This window comes from Rhinatrema bivittatum, chromosome 18 (assembly GCF_901001135.1).
Source record: "Rhinatrema bivittatum chromosome 18, aRhiBiv1.1, whole genome shotgun sequence".
Lineage (NCBI taxonomy): Eukaryota > Metazoa > Chordata > Amphibia > Gymnophiona > Rhinatrematidae > Rhinatrema > Rhinatrema bivittatum.
The window spans coordinates 2153555-2176094 of NC_042632.1; the positions used below are offsets into that span (position 1 = coordinate 2153555).

Sequence of the window (22540 nt, forward strand, 5' to 3'; positions counted from 1 at the left end):
CGCTTCTTTTTGATTGTATTTACTCTCCCATCAAGTTTTCTGCCCCAGTCCCCGGAACGTATCATATCATAGACTTTGTAGTCAAATTCATATCATAAGTTAGGTATCATATCTTAAGCATCTTATCATAGACTGTCTCAGTTTTAAGTTCCTTGTACCATTTTTTGCATTCACTTGTTTTTTGTGCTAGCTGTATCAGTTCTTGTATTTACTTGTTTTATGTACTGCCTGTGAGCGAAGTTGTAGTTTTTTGTAAACCGGAGTGATCTGTATCCCATATAGGAACCTCGGTATATAAAAGTTAAAAATAAATAAATAAAAATTAGGAAATACTAATAGGCTTCCAGTGTTTTAATACCTACACAACTTAAAAGCTTTCTACAAAAAGCTTTTAAAAATGCCTGTAGCAGGGAATTGACAGCATTTGCACAATTGGCTCTAGGTCCCTATGAGAGTAAAGGCCTTATTTCCAAGTTATATAAACTTTTGCTATCACAAGAAAATGATGATGCAATTAGGAAAATAAAGAGGAAATGGGAAAATATTTTGGAGACGGGATAATGGATTTGAGCAAATTTGAATTAATGACTGGAAGAGGAACAGTATGCAAATCCACGGCTCTCGTGCTAAACTTTCAAAAGGGAAACTAGTGGAAAATAGTGGAAAGTGTTCTAAACATCAAAATCACAGAACATATAGAAAGACATGGTTTAATGGAACAAAGTCAGCATGGCTTTACCCAAGGCAAGTCTTGCCTCACAAATCTGCTTCACTTTTTTGAAGGAGTTAATAAACATGTGGATAAAGGTGAACTGGTAGATGTAGTGTACTTGGATTTTCAGAAGGCGTTTGACAAAGTTCCTCATGAGAGGCTTCTAGGAAAAGTAAAAAGTCATGGGATAGGTGGCGATGTCCTTTCGTGGATTGCAAACTGGCTAAAAGACAGGAAACAGAGAGTAGGATTAAATGGACAATTTTCTCAGTGAAAGGGAATGGGCAGTGGAGTGCCTCAGGGATCTGTATTGGGACCCTTACTTTTCAATATATTTATAAATGATCTGGAAAGAAATACGACGAGTGAGATAATCAAATTTGCAGATGACACAAAATTGTTCAGAGTAGTTAAATCACAAGCAGATTGTGATAAATTGCAGGAAGACCTTGTGAGACTGGAAAATTGGGCATCCAAATGGCAGATGAAATTTAATGTGGATAAGTGCAAGGTGATGCATATAGGGAAAAATAACCCATGCTAAAGTTACACAAAGTTAGGTTCCATATTAGGTGCTACAACCCAAGAAAGAGATCTAGGCGTCATAGTGGATAACACATTGAAATCGTCGGTTCAGTGTGCTGCGGCAGTCAAAAAAGCAAACAGAATGTTGGGAATTATTAGAAAGGGAATGGTGAATAAAACAGAAAATGTCATAATGCCTCTGTATCGCTCCATGGTGAGACCGCACCTTAAATACTGTATACAATTCTGGTCGCTGCATTTCAAAAAAGATATAATTGCGATGGAGAAGGTACAGAGAAGGGCTACCAAAATGATAAGGGGAATGGAACAGCTCCCCTATGAGGAAAGACTAAAGAGGTTAGGACTTTTCAGCTTGGAGAAGAGACGGCTGAGGGGGAATATGATAGAGGTGTTTAAAATCATGAGAGGTCTAGAATGGGTAGATGTGAATCGGTTATTTACACTTTCGGATAATAGAAAGACTGGGGGGCACTTCATGAAGTTAGCATGTGGCACATTTAAATCTAATCAGAGAAAGTTCTTTTTTACTCAATGCACAATTAAACCCTGGAATTTGTTGCCAGAGGATGTGGTTAGTGCAGTTAGTATAGCTGTGTTTAAAAAAGGATTGGATAAGTTCTTGGAGGAGAAGTCCATTACCTGCTATTAATTAAGTTGACTTAGAAAATGGCCACTGCTATTACTAGCGACGGTAACATGGAATAGACTTAATTTTTGGGTACTTGCCAGGTTCTTATGGCCTGGATTGGCCACTGTTGGAAACAGGATGCTGGGGCTTGATGGACCCTTGGTCTGACCCAGTATGGCATATTCTTATGTTCTTATGAGCTGGAAAGTAATTTTTTGTCAACTTAAAAAGGGGAATTATATGTGCTACCACTCAGGAAAATGGATATAAATCCTGTATCAATGGTATTATAAAGCAAAATTGCTTACCTTGTAATAGGTGTTATCCCAGGACAGCAGGATGTAGTCCTCACATATGGGTGACATGAGTAATGGAGCCCTATGTACGGAAAACTTCTTTAAAAGTTTCTATGAAACTTTTGAATGGCACCGGAGTGCCTACTGAGCATGCCCAGCATGCCATGATATTCCCTGCCACAGGGGTCTCTCTTCAGTCTTGTTTTGTAGCAATAAGCGTTAGCCAAAAATAAAATAATAAAACGTAACGGACCCAACTCAGCGGGGTGGCGGGTGGGTTTCGTGAGGACTACATCCTGCTGTCCTGGGATAACACCTATTACAAGGTAAGCAATTTTGCTTTATCCCAGGACAAGCAGGATGCTAGTCCTCACATATGGGTGAATAGCAAGCTAGAGGCTGAGTCATTTTGTGCTGAAGTAACCGTGAGGTATTGTTGTTGAAATGAATCAGCCGATATCACAGCAGGTTGGATGTAGAAGGAGTTGGGATTATACTGGAAACAAGTTCTTTAAGACGGATTGTCCATATGCTGAATCTTGTCTTCCTTCCTTGTCTAAGCAGTAGTGAGCTGCAAAGGTGTGAAGAGAACTCCATGTTGCTGCTTTACAAATGTCCAGAATCGGCACAGAGAGAAGGTGTGCTACTGAGGCTGACATTGCTCTGACTGAGTGTGCGTTTACTCGCCCTTGAAGAGTAAGGCCTGCTTTTTCATAACAAAATTGAATGCAATCTGCTAGCCATTTTGACAGAGTATGCTTACCCACTGCTTTGCCTGGTTTGTTTGGATCATAGGATACAAACAGCTGACTGGATTTTCTGTGGGCTGTAGTGCGGTTCAAATAGAAGGAGAGCGCACGCTTACAGTCCAACGTATGTAGGGCTCTTTCACCTTGGTGGGAATGAGGCCTAGGAAAGAATGTAGGTAAAACTATTGATTGATTTAAGTGAAATTCCCTGACAATCTTAGGAAGGAACTTTGGATGTGTCCGTAGGACTACCCTGTGATGTAAGAACTTTGTAAAAGGTTCGTATGTGACTAGTGCTTGTAATTCACTGACCCTTCTGGCGGAAGTGATGGCTATGAGAAATACCGTTTTCCAAGTAAGGTATTTAAGGTCACAGGTATTTATGGGTTCAAATGGAGAACGCATAAGCCTGGTTCATACTACGTTCAGGTCCCATGGTATGCTTGGGGAATGAACTGGAGGTTTAATGTGAGTTAGGCCTCTCATGAATTTACTGACGAGAGGCTGCGTGGAGATCGATGCATCTCCCCACTTATTATGATAAGCTGAGATTGCACTTAAATGTACCCTTACAGATGATGTCTTAAGACCAGAGTCTGAGAGATGGTAAAGGTAATCTAGTAGTGAGGTAGTGGGGCAAGTGAAAGGATCTAAATCTTTCTGAGTGCACCACAGAGTAAACCGTTTCCATTTGTAGGAATAATTCTTTCTAGTGGAAGGTTTACGGGAAGCTATCAGTACTTGAGATATAGCGGATGGAAGGTTGAGAGGTCGTAAGATCAAGCTTTCAACATCCATGCTGTCAGGGACAGGGATTGAAGGTTGGGATGGCGCAACTGACCCTGTTCCTGAGTTATGAGATTGGGAGCTACTCCTAGACGAATAGGATCCCTGACTGATAGATCTAGCAGAATGGGGAACCACACTTGTCGAGGCCAATATGGGGCTATGAGTATCATGGTCCCTTTGTCCTGTTGTAGTTTCACTAGTGTTTTGGTTATGAGCGGTATTGGAGGATACGCGTATAACAGGCCTGTATTCCAAGGGCGAGCAAATGTGTCCTTTGGTAGGCTGTTGTGCTGCCGAAGGCGAGAGCAGTAATTGTTCACTTTGTAGTTGAGCTGGGATGCAAAGAGATCTATCGTCGGTTGACCCCAGCGTTGGAAGATTTGGAATGCTATTGTTGGATCCAAGGACCATTCGTGTGGTTGGAACTGACGACTGAGGCGATCCGCTACTGTGTTGTGGATGCCTGCTAGGTAGGTGGCCCGTAGAAGAATTGAGTGTATTAGGGCCCAGTCCCAAATCTGTGCTGCTTCTTGACAAAGGAGATAAGAACCCGTCCCCCCTTGTTTGTTGATGTACCACATGGCTACTGTGTTGTCCGTTTGGATGAGAACAGTTTTGTGTGAAAGGCAGTCCTTGAACGCATGAAGCGCATAACGTATAGCTCGAAGCTCTAGGAAGTTTATTTGAAAAGAAGCTTCGAGTTTTGTCCACTTGCCCTGTGTCTTTAGATGACCAATGTGTGCTCCCCACCCTAAGGTGGATGCATCTGTAGTCAAGGTCACTTGTGGAATCGGCTGCTGGAAAGGTAGGCCTTTGAGCAGGTTGTTCATTGATGTCCACCAGAGAAGTGCAGATCTGAGTTCTGGAGTTACACAAACGGGCGTGGACATTTGCTGAGTGGCTTGAATCCACTGAGTTTTCAGTGTCCACTGTAGTAGCCGCATGGTTAATCTGGCCATGGGAGTTACGTGAACCGTGGAAGCCATGTGCCCTAGAAGAATGAGGCACTGGTGAGCTGTAACTTGGGTGTGGTTGCGAAGATCATGAGTCAACCGAACCAGTGTTTGAGCACGATCTTTTGGAAGAAAAGCCATTGCTAATGTAGTGTTCAGTTTCGCACCTATGAACTGTATGAGATGAGTTGGTGACAGATGGGATTTTTGGTAGTTGATTAGAAATCCCAAGGAGTGCAGCACTTGGATTGTGAGCTCGAGAGAAGTGAGAGCTCCTTCTTTCGATGGACTCTTGATGAGCCAATCGTCCAGATAAGGGAACACATGCACTCTTTGCTTGTGGAGGTGTGCCACTGCGACAGCCATACATTTTGAGAACACTCGTGGTGCAGACGCAAGGCCGAACGGTAGTACCCTGTATTGGAAATGTTGATTTAGTACTCGAAATCTCAGGTACTGGCGATGAGGAGGATAAATGGGAATGTGAGCGTACGCATCTTGAAGATCCAGAGAGCAGAGCCAATCTCCCCTTTGGAGAAGAGGAAGAATGGTGCCTAGGGACACCATTCTGAACTTTTCTTTCTTGAGAAATTTGTTGAGATTTCTGAGGTCTAGAATAGGACGTAGGCCTCCTGTTTTCTTTGGAATGAGGAAATATCTGGAGTAGAATCCTCTGCCTTTTTGAGGCCCAGGGAATGGTTCTATGGCCCTGGCTCTCAAAAGGGTGGATAATTCTGTGTGCAGAATTATGGAATGTTGATTTATTGTCGAAGATGGTAATGGTGGATTTTCTGTTGGGAGAGTTAGGAAATCCAGTTTGTAACCGTGAGTGGTGATGGATAACACCCACTGGTCGGTGGTAATGGAGGTCCAATAGTTGTGGAAGTACTGTATGCGGCCTCCTACTGGTGCTTCTGGAAATGGGTTGGACTGGCTGCTGCTCTCTGGTGCTGTTCAGAAACCAGAAGTAGTTGTGGTTTGCGGAGGTGGCTGAGGTCTTGCTGGCCTCTGCCTAGGTTGTTGGCGTTGTGTTGGGCGGTTAGCCCTTGGTCTACCTGCTGGGGGATAGTACCGACGTGGACGGTAGTATGGTCGGCGAGTGTCCCGTCTGGGATACTTCTTGGTAGAAGTGTGAGTTTCCTGAGTTTGAGAGGATAATTGCTTTAAGGTTTCGGTGTGGTCTCGTAAGGTTGCCACCGCTTCCTTAATCTTCTCCCCAAAGAGGTTATCCCCTAGACAAGGCAGGTCCGATAAATGTTCCTGAACCTCTGGACGAAGATCAGAGGCCTTCAGCCATGCCCACCTTCTGGCCGCTATGCCGGATGCTGACAAGCGTGCTGCTGTTTCATAGCAATCATAAGTTGCTCGAACTTCATGCTTGCCCGAGTCAAGGCCTTTGTGTACCACATTTTGTAGCGATTCCTGAAACTGCTCTGGAAGGGAAAGCGAGAGCTCCTGAACCTGTTTCCATAGGTTTCGCTGGTATTGGTTCATATAGAGCTGGTAAGAAGCAATCCTTGAGACCAGCATGGAACCCTGAAATATCTTTTTCCCTAGGCTGTCCAGGAATCTGCTTTCTTTCTTTCCCAGGTGATAGGGAAGCATGAGACTTTTGCCTTTTTGCCTTCTTTTGCGCAGATTCAACCACCACTGATTGATGAGGCAATTGAGATCTCTGGAATCCTGGAGCAGGTTGTACCAGATAAGTGGCGTCAGCCCTCTTGTTCACGGATGATACAGAACTTGGGTGTTCCCATATTCTGTGCTGTAAATCTTGGAATACCTCATGCACTGGGATTGCCAATAATTCTTTGGGAGGGTCTACGAATTGGAGGACCTCCAAAGTCTTCTGTCTCTCATCTACTTCCGTTTGGATTGCGAAAGGAATAGTCTCCGCCATTTCCCTAACAAAGTTAGTAAATGAGAGGTCTTCCGGTGGAGATTTTCTATGGTCTATTGGAGGAGAAGGATTTGAAAATATCTCTTCGTCCGAAGTAAAATCTGAGGTGGTGTCTCCTGTATCCTGAGGTGGTTCTTGAGGATACAATGGAGTCGGCGAACGAGGCCTAGTAGGTCGTGGTACTCCTGAGGGGCCTGGGACTGAGTCCAATGGTAAACGCCTTGGTAATTCAGACGGTACTGGTACCGGGTCCCGAGGCATCTGCTTCGTAAGGATATCCAAAAGTGAGTCCAGTTTGTTAAGGACTGGCTGTAGCACTGTGACATCCTTAGGAGGAACCGGCGCTGGTGTCGCTGGCACCGAGGAAGGAATCGGTGGCGATGTGTGCGGCATCGGTAACTTTACCGGGAGAGGAATCGACTCCGGTTCCGCTGGCATCGCCGGTGACCTCGGAATCGACGGAATGGGCGTCGATGGTGAAGGCACCGGCATGGATGGTGATGGCACCGGCATTGATGGGGATGGCACCGGCATCGATGGTGGAATCGCCTCACGTAGCGCTTGTTGCACCGCTTGACGTATCAGGGAGTCAAGTTCCTCTCACGCAGCTGATGAAAACAGAGCAGCTGTGGAGGGAGGCGGTGGAGGCGATGCCGACACCCCCTCAGAGCCCTGAGGAGGTTCGGAACCCAGCACCGATATCGGTGGGGAACGCCTTTCAGTAGGCCTTGTAGCCTCTTTCTCCGTTCGGGCTTTCTTAGCCGGAGAGGCCGTACCTGTGGATGTCTCTTCGGTCATCGTATCTTGTCGCCTCCGATGTCGATGGCGATGCTTCTCCTTCTGTTTATCGCTGCCTGAAGTCGATGCTTTTGAGGATATCGACTGGGAAGAGGCCGAGGCATCTCCCGCTTCCGGTTGTTTTTTCTTGAGCAAAAGCTGACGAACGGAAGCCGTTGGAGAGGACTGCGCTGAAGTCGATGCCCGTGGAAGGAGCTGAATGGAAAAAAGTTGTTCCATTTTCTCAGCCCTCAGACGACGACCTTTACTAGTCATTTCAGCACAAGATTTGCACTTTTGAATATCGTGGTCTTTGCCTAAGCAAAGAACACATTCAAAATGCGGGTCCGTAATGGACATTGTTCTTGTGCAGTTTGGGCACTTTTTGAAACCGGAGGCCATGGCGCCGGACGGCCGTCGACGGCAAAAACCCCCGAAATTATCGCTCCCAGCCGGGAATCGATAACCAAAAAAGTTACCCTTGGTAATAAATTGAAAAACCCCTGCGGCAAACAATTTTTTGATAAATTTTTGTACAAGGTGAAAATCACCTCAGGCTCCTATTAACCCGCGATGCTAACGGCTTCGCGGAAAAAAGAAGACTGAAGAGAGACCCCTGTGGCAGGGAATATCATGGCATGCTGGGCATGCTCAGTAGGCACTCCGGTGCCATTCAAAAGTTTCATAGAAACTTTTAAAGAAGTTTTCCGTACATAGGGCTCCATTACTCATGTCACCCATATGTGAGGACTAGCATCCTGCTTGTCCTGGGATAACCAGACAATTTAAAAAAGATGGGTCTAATGGGTCATAAGAAAGATTGGCGTGAGTGTGAGGGTTGAGGTACCTTATTTGGTGGATATGTCCCAAGAGAAAAGTTTATTGGTCTGAGATTCTTTCTTGGATTTACCACTTCACAGGTATTAAACTGCCTTATGATCCTTTAGTTATACTGTTGGTTGAGTGACAGGAGACGGGATGTATTGGTCTGGCTAATTTCTTGTTAGTCATAGCCAGGCGTAATGTTGCATTGTCAGTGGAGATCATCATCTTCTCCCTCTTTGATTGGGTGCTTGTGACTACTTTGGCATGTGTAAACAATGGAAATCATTATCTGTCAGCTGTGGGAGTTTTACCCTAATGTGCCCAAGGTCTGGGAACATTTTCTTTAAAAAAAAAACCCACCTTTTTTGGTTAACTGTGGTTTAGGTAGGTTAAAACAAATAGTGACATCCAATAAATTGTTTTTCCTATTTTAATTTCTAGAGCTCATTTCTAAAATGAAATAAAGATTGCACAAAGTTCTAACTTCTATATGACTATCCTTTGTACTTCTTTTAGGTCAGATGCACATTTTTTGAAATTTGTATTGTTTACCTTGTTTTTGCAGAATTCATCTGACAATGTAATGCATTTTAATCAATAAAATTAAAAAAAAAACCTTCTCTCAAAAGGAAGCCCTCTAGTGTAGACAAAAAACTTCCCATAATTCACAGTGTAACTCTTGTACTGACCAGCTCAAACGAAACAATTCTATATGGAAGAATGGGCTAAAATTCCTCAAGGGTGAGGTGAGAGACTGAACTACAGTCACAGGAAATTATTAATTTATTTTTACTAAAGGAGGTCCCATCAGTTACTGAATGATAGATTCACATACCTTTTCATACAAGGATACTTACTACTAAATCTTCATGTTGAATAAATCAAAATATTTTTATCTGACCTGTTTATTCAATGGTGTTATCTTTCTCTTATTTAGGGGGGACCAAATCATGTTTTGTGTGAAAATTGTGCTAAAATTATGTTTACATTGTGCTAAAATACTGATCACCTTAGGGAATTCACAGACTTTTTCTCAGGACTGTATATTTGTGGAAGAACTCCATAATCCCATTCCTATTCTAGACTTCTGGACAGAAATGAAGCAAGACTCTTTTCCTATAATGTAAAATTAAGACAAGTTTAGCCTTTCCAAAGCTTTTAAACTTTATTAATTTTGCATGACATTTTCTTAATGCCACAAATTTTCTTCAAAATAAAATACACATTTAAAAACATTTCTTGTTAATTTTTACAAGTGAGAAGCACATCAATCTCCTACCATTGGTTGTCCAACTCTGCAAGATGTTGCTCTGAAGCGTTAACCTTCTCACCAAATTCATGCTTCATCTTTTGATTGTTTTGTTCAGCTTCCTGTCTAGCCTTTTCGAATTCTTGGAATCTATAATATAAATAAAATGATTAATATTTTACATTGTATTACTATCTTTATATAGATGGTATATCAAGTCTGAATAAACAGTGTAATGATTCATTACTCTTCTTGATATTAACATTGTTTACTTCTTTTGTCTCTTTTTAAACATATTAATAAGAACATACAATAAGCCACACTGGGTCAGACCAAAAATCCATCTTATTTTCAGCAGTGGCCAATCCAGGTCACAAGTACCTGGCTGGATCCCAAAAGGTTGATAGATTCCATGTTGCTTATGCCCAATCCATAAGCTGTGGATTTCCCCAAGTCCACCTTAATAATAGTTTATGGACTTTTCTTCCAGGAACTTGTCCACATGTTTTTTAAACCCAGCGATGCTAACAGCTTTTACCATGTCCTCTGGCAAAGAATTCCAGAGTTTAATTATGCATAGAGTAAAAAAATATTTTTTCCTATTTGTCTTAAATGTATAGAAACATAGAAATGACGGCAGAAGACCAAACGGCCCATCCAGTCTGCTCAGCAAGCTTCGCACTTTTTTTTTCTCATACTTATCTGTTTCTCTTGGCTCTTAGTAACCTTTCGGTTCTATTTCCCTTCCACCCCCACCATTACTGTAGAGAGCAGTGTTGGAACTGCATCTAAGTGAAATATCTAGCTTAATTAGTTAGGGGTAGTAACGGCCACAATAAGCAAACTACACCCAAGCTTATTTGTTTATCCAGACTATGTAATTCAGTCCTTGTTGGTTGTTGTCTGTATATATATCCACTTTTCTTCATTCCCCCTGCCGCTGAAGCAGAGAGCTATGCTGGATATGCGTGAAGTATCAGTCTTTCTCCCCTGCCATTGAAGCAGAGAACTATTTCCTAGAAAATTCTCCCCAGTCTTTGTACTTTTTGAAACAGTAAACAACTGATTCACGTTTACCCATTCCACTCCATTCATTAATTTATAGACATCTATAAAATAAGATGTTGCTTCTCCAAGCTGAAAGCACAGTTGCTCACGTGTAACAGGTGTTCTCCTAGGACTGCAGGATGTTAGTCCTCACATATGGGTGACATCATCTCATGGAGCCCGGCACGGAAAACTTTTATGAAAGTTTCTAGAAGCTTTGACCAGCACACCGAGCATTCCCAGCATGCAGCTATCCATGCATCCATGCGAGGTCCCCCTTCAGTCTCGTAACATAGAAAAAAATACAAGCGAAAAATAAAACAACAAACTAAAGGGGGAACCCAACTCCGTGGAGAGGTGGGCGGAATTCCTGAGGACTAACATACTTCTGTCCTAGAACACCTGTTACAGGTAAGCAGCTGCGCTTTCTCCTAGGACAAGCAGGATGGTAGTCCTCACATGTGGCTGAATACCAAGCTCCAGACTGGTCCCGTAGAAGGAGAGACCAACAGTGACCGCACAAAATGCCAATGGGCACAACGACAACTGTGGCACTGTAGGACAGCAGAGGACTGTCTGGTGTCCACAGAGGCACGAAACAGGAAGAGATGAGTTCAGGTCTGGAACAGATTGAGCAGGACGGATTGACCAAAAGAACTGTCCTGACGCCCATCCTTGTCCAGGCAGTAGTGAGCCACAAATGTGTGAAGAGAACTCCAGGTTGCGGCCCAGCAAATTTCGATGACGGGGACTGCTCGCAAATGGGCCACCGATGTCGCCATGGCCTGTACAGAGTGAGCCATGTAGAAGGCCTGCTTGCACATAGCAGAAGGTGATGCACTCCGCCAGCCAGTTGGATAAGGTCTGCTTATCCACTGCTACTCCCAGCCTGTTGGAATTGAAAGACACAAAGAGCTGAGTGGACTGCCTATGGCCGGCTATGCGATCTAAATAAAAAGCCAAGGCCCTTTTGCAGTCCAAGGTATGAAAAGCCCATTCCCCTGGGTGGGAATAAGGCCTCAGAAAGAAGGTGGGTAAAAAGATGAACTGATTAAGGTGGAAATCAGTCACAACCTTGTGTATGGTGGGTATGTCCACCAGGGCCTGAAGCTCACTGACTCTACGAGCCGAAGTAATCGCCACCAGGAAAATAACTTTCCAAGTGAGGAACTTTGGGTTGTAAGAATGCAGCAGCTCAAAGGGAGGATGCATGAGCCGCACCAGGACAATGTTGAGGTCCCAGGACGTAACAGGAGGCCAAACAGAGAGCTTTAGCTGGAGCAGGCCCCTCATAAAACGACCTACTAGGGGCTGTACCATCAGCACTTAGGTGAACCCTGACCAAGATGGTTTGAAGCCTAGACTCGGAAACGTGCCACAAGTTCCTCAACAGCTGGGGCAGGGGAAATGTGAAAGGATCCAAGCCACGCCCCACACACTAGACAGAAAATCTTTTCCACTTCAGGCAGTATGACTTCCTGGTGGAAGGCGTCCTAGAAGCCACCAGCACCTGGGAGAGACTGTCCGAAAGGGCCAAGGGCTGAAGGACTACACGCTCAACATCCAGGCCGTCAGCAGCAATTCCTGGAGGTCTGGATGGCGCAGAGCACCCTGATTTTGTAAGATCAGATCGGGCACAGTTCCCAGCCGGATGGGGGCCTTGACCAACAGGTCCTGCAGAAGCGGGAAGCAGACCTGTCAGGGCCAAAAGCTCACCATGAGGATCATGGTCCCTCTGTCTGTTGAAGTTTCAGCAGCGTCTTGAAGAGGAGCGGTAGAAGAGGGTACGCATACAATAGGCCTCTCCCCCAATGAAGGGAGAAGGCATTGCAGGCCAGATGCCCGCCTCTGGACAAGAAGAAGCAGAACCTGCTCACCTTGTGATTGTGTGGGGAGGCAAAAAGGTCCACATCTTGTGTAACCCACCAACAAAACAGCCTGGCTGCTATCTCCGGGTTGAGGGACCACTCGTGTGGCTGGAAGGAGCGACTCAGGCGGTCCGCCAGCACTTTCAGATGTCTAGGCAGGTATATCACCCACAGCAACATCCCCTGTGATAGGGCCCAGGTCCACACATGCACCGCCTCGAGACAGAGGAGGAACAAGTCTGTGCCTCCCTGTTTGTTGATATATCACATCGCTACTTGATTGTCTGTCCAGATCAGGACTTCCTTGCACAATAACCGGTCTCTGAATGCCCACAAGGCGTAACAGATCACCTGAATTTCCAGAAAGTTTATTTGACAGTGGGCTTTGGGAGCTGTCCAGAGACCCTGCATGTGGACGCCCTCCACATGGGCTCCCCAGCCTTGAGGAGAGGTGCTGGTTATGAGGATCACCATGGGCAGAGCAGTTTGGAAGGGAAATCACCTCTCCAAGTTGGAGAGGTCTTCCCAACAGGACAGTGACTCCTGCAGAGGCGCCGTGATAGCAATGCAAGTATCGAGGTCCTGGGAGGCCTGTCACCTTTGTGACCATAGAGCCCTACACATGCACAGATGGGCAAGAGGGGTGACGTGGACAGAAGCTGCCATATGGCCCAGTAAACGGAACAGAAGGCGAGCAGTCACCTGCTGGCTGGTGCAGACAAAGGCTGTTAGCGAGGCGAGGTTGAGAGCATGATCCCCAGGTAAAAACGCTTTGCCTGCGCCATGCCCAATCTGGCCCCGATAAAGCCCAGCTGAGGAGACGGGCAGAGGTGAGACTTGGAGTAAGAACATAAGAAAATGCCATACTGGGTCAGACCAAGGGTCCATCAAGCCCAGCATCCTGTTTCCAACAGTAGCCAATCCAGGCCATAAGAACCTGGCAAGTACCCAAAAACTAAGTCTATTCCATGTTACCATTGCTAATGGCAGTGGCTATTCTCTAAGTGAACTTAATAGCAAGTAATGGACTTCTCCTCCAAGAACTTATCCAATCCTTTTTTAAACACAGCTATACTAACTGCACTAATCACATCCTCTGGCAACAAATTCCAGAGTTTAATTGTGCGTTGAGTAAAAAAGAACTTTCTCCGATTAGTTTTAAATGTGTCCCATGCTAACTTCATGGAGTGCCCCCTAGTCTTTCTACTATCCGAAAGAGTAAATAACCGATTCATATCTACCCGTTCTAGACCTTTCATGATTTTAAACATCTCTATCATATCCCCCCTCAGCCGTCTCTTCTCCAAGCTGAAAAGTACTAACCTCTTTAGTCTTTCCTCATAGGGGAGCTGTTCCATTCCCCTTATCATTTTGGTAACCCTTCTCTGTACCTTTTCCATCGCAATTATATCTTTTCTGAGATGCGGCGGTCTCACCATGGAGCGATACAGAGGCATTATGACATTTTCCGTTTTATTCACCATTCCCTTTCTAATAATTCCCAACATTCTGTTGCTTTTTTGACTGCCGCAGCACACTGAACTGACGATTTCAATGTGTTATCCACTATGACACCTAGATCTCTTTCTTGGGTTGTAGCACCTAGAATGGAACCCAACATTGTGTAATTATAGCATGGGTTATTTTTCCCTATATGCATCACCTTGCACTTATCCACATTAAATTTCATCTGCCATTTGGATGCCCAATTTTCCAGTCTCACAAGGTCTTTCTGCAATTTATCACAATCTGCTTGTGATTTAACTACTCTGAACAATTTTGTATCATCTGCAAATTTGATTATCTCACTCGTTGTATTTCTTTCCAGATCATTTATAAATATATTGAAAAGTAAGGGTCCCAATACAGATTGAATAATCCTTCCATAATCAAAAAAAATAACAAACATCTTTCAAACCTTCCATTTACATCTGACAGTAATTAAATTTAGCAATAATCAAACTTTACATTTTACCTATGCACTATTAAAGGATTTTCAAACTATTACATACAAACAGAAATCTTTATCGGAAGGCGGACAAAAATAAATTTATCAGGAGAAAAGAAAGAAAAAACTTAAGGAAATAGGCTTGACATAGAAATGCGGAACCAAGATGGCGGCATAGTGGGGCAGTGGAACGCCAGCTCTCTCTACGCTTTTAAAAAAAGATAATTTTTCGCCGATATGCCTTCGAAGAGAAAGGGGAAAGTAAGGGTTTTCCCTCCAGAACCCTTACCTGGCCCCAGTCAGCTGGATATTGTACAGTTCCTGTCCCAGGCGGTGATTTCAGAGGGAGTTGAGAAGACCTTAGCGAGCGCTGCGGCAGGAGAGCAGCCTGCGTCGCTGGCGGAGACGTCCCTCAGCCCGGACCAGAGAACACCCCCGGCGCAATGAGACCACACCAGGGAACCCACTCTGTCACAGGCAGATGACGTCGAAGCGCCAGAGTTGGAGGGGGAGATCCCTGAGGGAGCGGACGGCTCTGAATCGGGTCAAGTTTTGATCGACTCAGAGGGGAATGGAAGAAGGCCGGAGACATCGAGGGAAACTTTATTGGAGGAGGAGGTTTCCCCAGAGGCTGGAGAGAACACCTACCAACCTGAAACTCCTGGTGAGTCTACTTCGGGGTCAATAAGGCCAGGGGTAGTAACCCTTCAAGCTATTTGGGATCTTGTGGCAGCCCAGGGGCAATCTTTAACTCGGTTGGAAAAAAAAAGTGGACTCCCTAAACTATAATCTCCAGGAAATGATAGTTGGTATACAAGCACAGGAGACCGTTATGATGAATAAAATAAGTGAGATTGAGAAAAAGGTTCAATCTAGTGCTTCATTAAATTCAGCAATACTTAAAGAACAACTTTCATCGTCACGGCGTCTGGAATTGCTGGAAAATGGACTGAGAAAAATGAACATAAGAATCTTAAACTATCCTCAAATTAAAGGGGAAATGCCATATATTACTTTAAAAAGATTTTTGACAACTTCCCTGGGATTTTCTGAACATAATATACCTTCGATTAATAATTGTAGATTTCTTATAAATAGGGCAGCTGTTAAGAATGATAATATAAATATGATACAAGATTTAATGGGCTTTCTCGAATCTTCTATAGATATAATAGATAGGAAAGTTCTTATGATTTCTTTTATATCCACTCAAGACGTAATGAATGTTATGCGAAATTATTTTAAGAAATTTCCTGTAAAACTTTGCGATCAAGAAGTGAGATTGTACCCAGATATGGCACCGGTAACTCAGTATCGTAGAAAGGAATTTTTAACTTTGTGACAAAGTGTAACCTCTTTAGGTTATTATTTTTTATTAAGGTACCCGTGCAAGTGTATATTAAAGAAAGGTGAAGAAACCTTTGTATTTTTCCAAACAGATCAACTAAGGCAGTTTATTGAGGCGAGAGGGCCAGTAACTTCATCCCCTAAAACTTAAGTGGAGAAAGGTCCTTAGTAAATAATACCACCGCATTTCATCTCCCCTTTTAACCACGCCGGTAATCGTTTTGCCTTCTTTCCACCTTTCTTAATGTGTGGAATACATCTTCTAGAATGGTATTTTTTAACAATGACCATGCCTCTTGGACATTTTTTACTTTTGTATCCGCTCCTTTCAGTTTTTTCTAACAATTTTTCTCATTTTATCAAAGTTTCCCTTTTCAAAGTTTAGCACGAGCGCCTTGGATTTGCACACTGTTCCCCTTTCAGTCATTAAATCAAATTTGATCATATTATGATCACTATTGCCAAGCGGCCCCACCACCGTTACCTCTCTCACCAAGTCCTGTGCTCCACTGAGAATTAGATCTAAAATTGCTCCCTCTCTCGTTGGTTCCTGAACCAATTGCTCCATAAAGCTATCATTTATTCCATCCAGGAATGTTATCTCTCTAGTGTGACCCGATGATACATTTACCCAGTCTATATTGGGGTAATTGAAGTCTCCCATTATTACTGCACTACCAATTTGGTTAGCTTCCCTAATTTCTCTTAGCATTTCACTGTCTGTCTCACCATCTAGTCTTCCCTGACACACAAGGGATTTCTACCCATAAAGACTCAATTTTGTATTTAGTCTCATGCAGGATGTTTATCCTGTTGGATTCTATGCCATCCTGGACATAAAGCGCCACACCTCCTCCCGGGTGCTCCTCTCTGTCATTGCGATATAATTTGTACCCCGGTAAAGCACTGTCCCATTGGTTATCCTCTTTCTACCATGTCTCTGAGATGCCAATTAAGTCTATGTCATCATTCACTGCTATACATTCTAATTCTCCCATCTTACTTCTTAGACTTCTGGCATTAGCATACAAACATTTCAAAGTTTGTTTTTTGTTTGCATTTTCATTCTGCTTTTTAATTGATAGGGAAGAGTTAGAATTTTTTAGCTCATTTGAGTTTTTAGTTACAGGCACTTGGACTATTTTTCTAATTATTGGAACCTCACTGTCGGGATGCCCTAATTCTAATGCATCATTAGTATCCTTTGAAGATACCTCTCTCCGAACCATGCGCTGCTGAGCGACTGTCGGCTTTCCCCTTTGTTCTAGTTTAAAAGCTGCTCTATTTCCTTTTTAAAGGTTAGTGCCAGCAGTCTGGTTCCACCCTGGTTAAGGTGGAGCCCATCCCTTCGGAAGAGACTCCCCCTTCCCCAAAAGGTTCCCCAGTTCCTAACAAAACTGAATCCCTCTTCCTTGCACCATCATCTCATCCACGCATTGAGACTCCGGAGCTCTGCCTGCCTCTGGTGACCTGCGCATGGAACAGGGAGCATTTCAGAGAATGCTACTCTGGAGGTTCTGGATTTAAGCTTTCTACCTAAGAGCCTAAATTTGGCTTCCAGAACCTCCCTCCAACATTTTCCTATGTCGTTGGTGCCCACATGTACCACGACAGCCGGCTCCTCCCCAGCACTGTCTAAAATCCAATCTAGGTGATGCATGAGGTCCGCCACCTTCGCACCAGGTAGGCATGTTACCAGGCGATCCTCATGCCCACCAGCCACCTACATTCCTAATAATCGAATCACCAACTATGACGGCCGAGGGTTGGGAAATACAGTCTATCTTCAGTTAGTCAGCCAGAGTGACTCACTGCTCTCTTGATTAACAAATGTTGGTCCCTATTCAAACCCAATCACACTACCTCAACACCTTTCCAAGGTGAGTAACTGAGCTGAACTAATCAACTTTTTTACTTAGGTATACACTGCTCCTAGCTTATTTCTAGCTTCTGGCAACTTTTTGAGTTGTTTTTTTGTGTGTGTGTTTTTTTTCAATACAAACACTCAGTTTGTATTAAATACAAACACTCAGTTCTTTAAAAGTCTGCAGAACACTCAGTTCTGCAGACTTTTAAAAATAAACACATCAGCTACTGCTTACTAGCTACCTTATTGACTATTTAAAAATACAAACAATCTGACTTGTTTTTTCACTGCCTTTCTGACTATTAAATGCACAAACACACAAACATACTAAATAATATTCCCAAATAGTTAACTTTGCCCCAATACTTAAAAAAAAAAAGACATTGTCCCAAGCAAAAACTTACTGATTCCTTTCAGCCACCAGCAAGGTGATCCTCTCCTCTCAGTGTTCCCACTGGAATGTGGGTTACTGAGCTCTTCCCTTCTAATTTTAACGTGCTTCTAAGGTAAATTAGTACAAAACAGTCCCTTTAGAGATTTACACTTCAGTTAGTTTTCCTGTTGATGACAAACCCCAAGGCTTGCAGCATCTGCACTGTCAGAACCAGGGCACTCAGGGCCCCTAAGCGGGAATCGCTCTTGACCAACCAGTTATCTAGGTATGGGAAGACATGCACCGGCCGATGCCCGAGATACACCACCACCACCGCCAAGCATTTGGTGAAAACTTGGGGGGCTGAGGCCAGCCTGAAAGGCAGCACCCTGTACTGGTAATGAGCCTTCCCCACCACAAAGCGGAGGTACCTTCTGTGGCCGGGGAAAATGGCTATGTGAGCGTACGCCTCCTTGAGATCAAGGGAGCAGAGCCAGTCTCTTTTGAGGAGGGGAATCAGAGTACCCAGAGAGACCATCTTGAATTTTTCTCGAGAGAAACTTGTTCAATGCCCTGAGGTCAAGGATGGGGCACAAGCCACCATTCCTTTTCGGAATGAGGAAATACCTCAAATAGACCCATATCAAACTTACCTTTCATTGAGAAAATCGTCCAATCACAACTCTCTGAATACCTTGACATGAACAACATACTTCACCCCTCTGAATTTGGATTCAGGAAAAAAAAGCACAAAATCCCTACTTCTCTCACTAAATGACACAGTAGTCAGAGGATTTGACAAAGGACAAAGCTACCTAATTAATACTCCTGGATCCATCAGCCGCTTTCGACACAGTAAATCATGCAATCTTACTCGACAGATTATCTGAAATAGGAGTCAGGGATACCACATTAAAATGGTTTTCCTCCTACCTATCACATAGAAATTTCCAAGTAATGTTCAACAACAGTCTCTCGAATAAAGTAAACCTCAACACAGGAGTACCCCAAGCATCTGCCCTATCAGCTACACTTTTCAACATCTACCTACTACCTATCTGTCACACACTAGACACTAGAACGCCTTGGTTTGACCCACTTTCTATACGCTGACGATATACAAATATTGGTTCCCATACAGAATAAGCTGGAAGATACATACGAGAAAACAACTACCTATCTCTCAGAAATCAAACAGCATCTAACTGACCTGAAACTCATAATAAACATAGAAAAAACTGAGTTAATCATGCTTGACAAAAAAAAAACCACCACCACCCCCATGTTATCACTTAAAACAGAAAACCCAAATACCTTAATCTCACCTGTAACTCATACACGAAATCTAGGAATCACCATAGACAAAGATCTTTCATTCAAAACCCACATAACCAACAAAATTAAGGAAGGATACCACAAACTACTGACGCTCAGACGTCTCAAACCCTTCCTTGCACATGATGACTTCAGAACAGTCCTGCAACTACTCATCTTCTCCAACCTAGATTACTGCAACGCTCTACTCCTTGGCCTACCACTTGCTACCATCCACCTTCTCCAGATCCTACAGAACACAGCCGCAAGAATTCTGACTGGATCAAAAAAACATGAGCACATTACAGCAACCCTCATCTCCCACAAGGAGTCCCACAAGGTTCCTCTTTATCCCCTACACTCTTTAATATTTACCTCCTACCACTATGTCAACTCCTCATCAACCTCAAGTTAATACACTTTCTCTATGCAGATGACATCCAGATCCTGATCCCCATCAAAGAATCATACTCAAAAACCCTTGAATACTGGGAATCCTGTCACCTAGAAATCAAAAACCTCCTCAACAGCCTCAATCTGGTACTAAACTCCGCCAAAACTGAAGTATTACTCATAACTCCTGATAACAATCTCACAACCTCTCTGCCAAACAACCTACAAACCACTCATGTAAGAGATCTAGGTGTGCTAATCGACAATAAACTAAACTTCAAAGCCCACATCAATAAAACCACCAAAGACTGTTTCTATAAACTGCAAGTTTTAAAAAGGATAAGACCACTCTTCCATGCCAAAGACTTCAGAACCATCCTCCAAGCCCTCATTTTCTCAAAATTGGACTACTGCTGCTCCACTTTACTTGGCCTCCCCTCCTCATACACAAAACCGCTCCAAATGGTCCAAAACGCAGCAGCCCGTCTACTGACAAACACTAAGAAAAGAGACCATATCTCCCCAGTGCTACAAGACCTCCACTGGTTACCAATTCATTTCAGAGTCATTTATAAATCCATCACCTTGATATACAAAATCATTCACCAACATACCACAATCGATCTACAAATTCCTCCCCGCTTCCACAAATCCACAAGACCGACCAGGGAAGCCTACAGAGGATGCCTCATTGTTCCACCCACGAAAACCACTAATCACAGCACCTTAAGAGACCGAGCCCTTTCCACCGCAGGCCCACAGTTATGGAACTCCATCCCTCCAGAACTCAGAAACGAACCATGTCTCCTAACCTTTAGGAAAAGACTCAAGACATGGCTTTTCAGGCAAGCCTTCTCGAACTCTACCTAATATGCACCATAAACAAACTCTCTACTCAGAGACTGTACATATGAGACACCATATTTATATTGAACTTTTGTATATAATTATTCTCCTCTATCTCTTTCTATTTCTTACATTCCCAGTTCATTAGCCCTTGTTAATTGTAACTGCTTCTCTTCATCACGTTATTTATGTTTTTTGGTTGTATTATCCGCACCCCTGTTTTCTGTAAACCGACATGATGTGAACGAGTTCATGAATGCCGGTATAAAAAAACCTTAAATAAATAAATAAATAAATCTCTTTACAATGGCTCCCAATAAAATACCGTATAGAATACAAAGTACTTACAATCCTGCATAAATTAATCCAAGGACACCAAAACAACTGGCTAAGCAAATCCATCGTAATCCATGCTCAACGAACAAAGGCCTCCTCAAAATACCTCACGCCAGAACCACAAAACTAAACACATGAAAGAGACATATTTATTTACTTATTTTATTTATTTATCGAGTTTTATATACCGTCGTTCAGTTTCGCCATCACAATGGTTTACAAAGTTTTGATGTTTAACAGCGTGTTCAAAAATTCATACGCTTGATAACATAGTTATCTTAATTCGTTATAAACATAGTTTGGTTGTAAATTGTACAGGTTAAATTAAGTGTTTTGGATTGTATCTGCATGTTTATATGGGCCGATAGGGAGAGAGGTTGTAGCATAGAGCCATAGGGTGTTTTGGTAGGCTTTGGTGAACATCCAACTTTTTAGAAGGTTTTTAAATTTTGTTGTTTTCTCAGTTCGGTTGGGAGGGAGTTCCATAATTTGGGGCTTCCTAGGGATATGGCTCTCTTCCGAGTTGTGGTAAGTTTGTGATTTATTTATTTATTTAGTGTTTTTATTATGCCGGCATTCATGATAGGTGTCACATCATGCCGGTTTACATTTAACAGGGTGTGAAAAACAAAGAGAAATACAAAAAATGCAAAAAACTTTAACAAGTGCATGGTTAGAATATTGCAGTTACAATAAAACAGGGAAGTGTACAACTGGGAACAGAAGAGAAAGTAGCAGAAGGAGTTTAATCGAGAGCAAATTATTTACAATGTTGTAGCATTAATGTAGTGAAGGAGATTGTTGACAGAGTGTTGGTGAGGTCTGATAGTAAATGGCCAGTAAGGTAATGATGAGTAAGGTAGTGATGGCCAGTAAGGTAATGATGAGTAAGGTAGTGATGAGCAGGTGGAATTTTTAATAGACCTTTGTTAGCTGAACAGAGATTTTGGTTTGGTGACTGGAGTTTTATGGATGTACTTAGCCAATTTGTTTATTTTTCATATATTATTTTGTATATTATGGATAGTATTTTATAGTCTATCCTGTATTCTATTGGGAGCCAGTGTAGTGAATTGAGAGGTGGGGTGATGTGATCGTATTTTTTCGTTCTGGTGAGTATTCTGGCGGCTGTGTTTTGAAGGATTTGGTGTGGTCGGGTGGTGGTGAGAGGTAAGTTGAAAATCAGGGAGTTGCAGTAATCTAGGTTGGAGAAGATGAGTAGTTGAAGGACTGTTCTGAAGTGGGAGGAAAGGAAAGGTTTTTAGGTGTCGTAGGGTTAGGAGTTTGTGATATCCGTCTTTGATTTTTGCGGAGATGTGGTTCTTGAAGGATAGTTCCTTGTCAATTATTATTCCTAAATTGCAGGCATGGGTGACTGGGGAGATTGTTGACTTTTGATTTGTTATGTTGAGTGGTGGTATGTGCGTAGGGTTATTCTTTCTATCCAGCATGATTATTTCTGTCTTATCAATGTTTAGGATAAGTCTCATGTTGGTTAGTAGTTGTTTTATTTTGGTGAGGTAGCTGACTGTGTTTTTGAGGGTGTCTTCCAGAGAGTTGTGTATTGGGATAAGTATTTGGATGTCATCAGCTTATATGAAGTGAGTCAGATTAAGGTTTGAGAGGAAGTGGCATATCAGGAAAAGATAAATGTTGAAGAGTGTCGCTGATAGTGCGGATCCTTGGGGAACTCCAGTGTCAAGGTTTATTTTCTTTGAGAGGGTGTGGTTGACACCTGGTAGGTCCTTTGTGATAGACAGGATGAGAACCATTGTAG

The 22540-nt window shown here is 43.1% G+C and overlaps 1 protein-coding gene across 4 annotated transcripts in view; it reads right to left on the reverse strand.

The window, feature by feature from the left end:
- RUFY1 (RUN and FYVE domain containing 1) overlaps window positions 1-22540 on the reverse strand; it is a 653398-nt gene that overhangs the window by 200601 nt on the left and 430257 nt on the right. For all 4 annotated transcript variants that reach the window (XR_003853338.1, XM_029583262.1, XM_029583264.1 and 1 more), the window contains exon 13: window positions 9455-9574. Coding sequence is in view for 3 of the 4 variants with exons in the window: in XM_029583262.1 (XP_029439122.1) it covers window positions 9455-9574 (120 nt within the window). In the remaining variant the exon portion in view is untranslated. The remainder of the gene's footprint in view (window positions 1-9454; window positions 9575-22540) is intronic.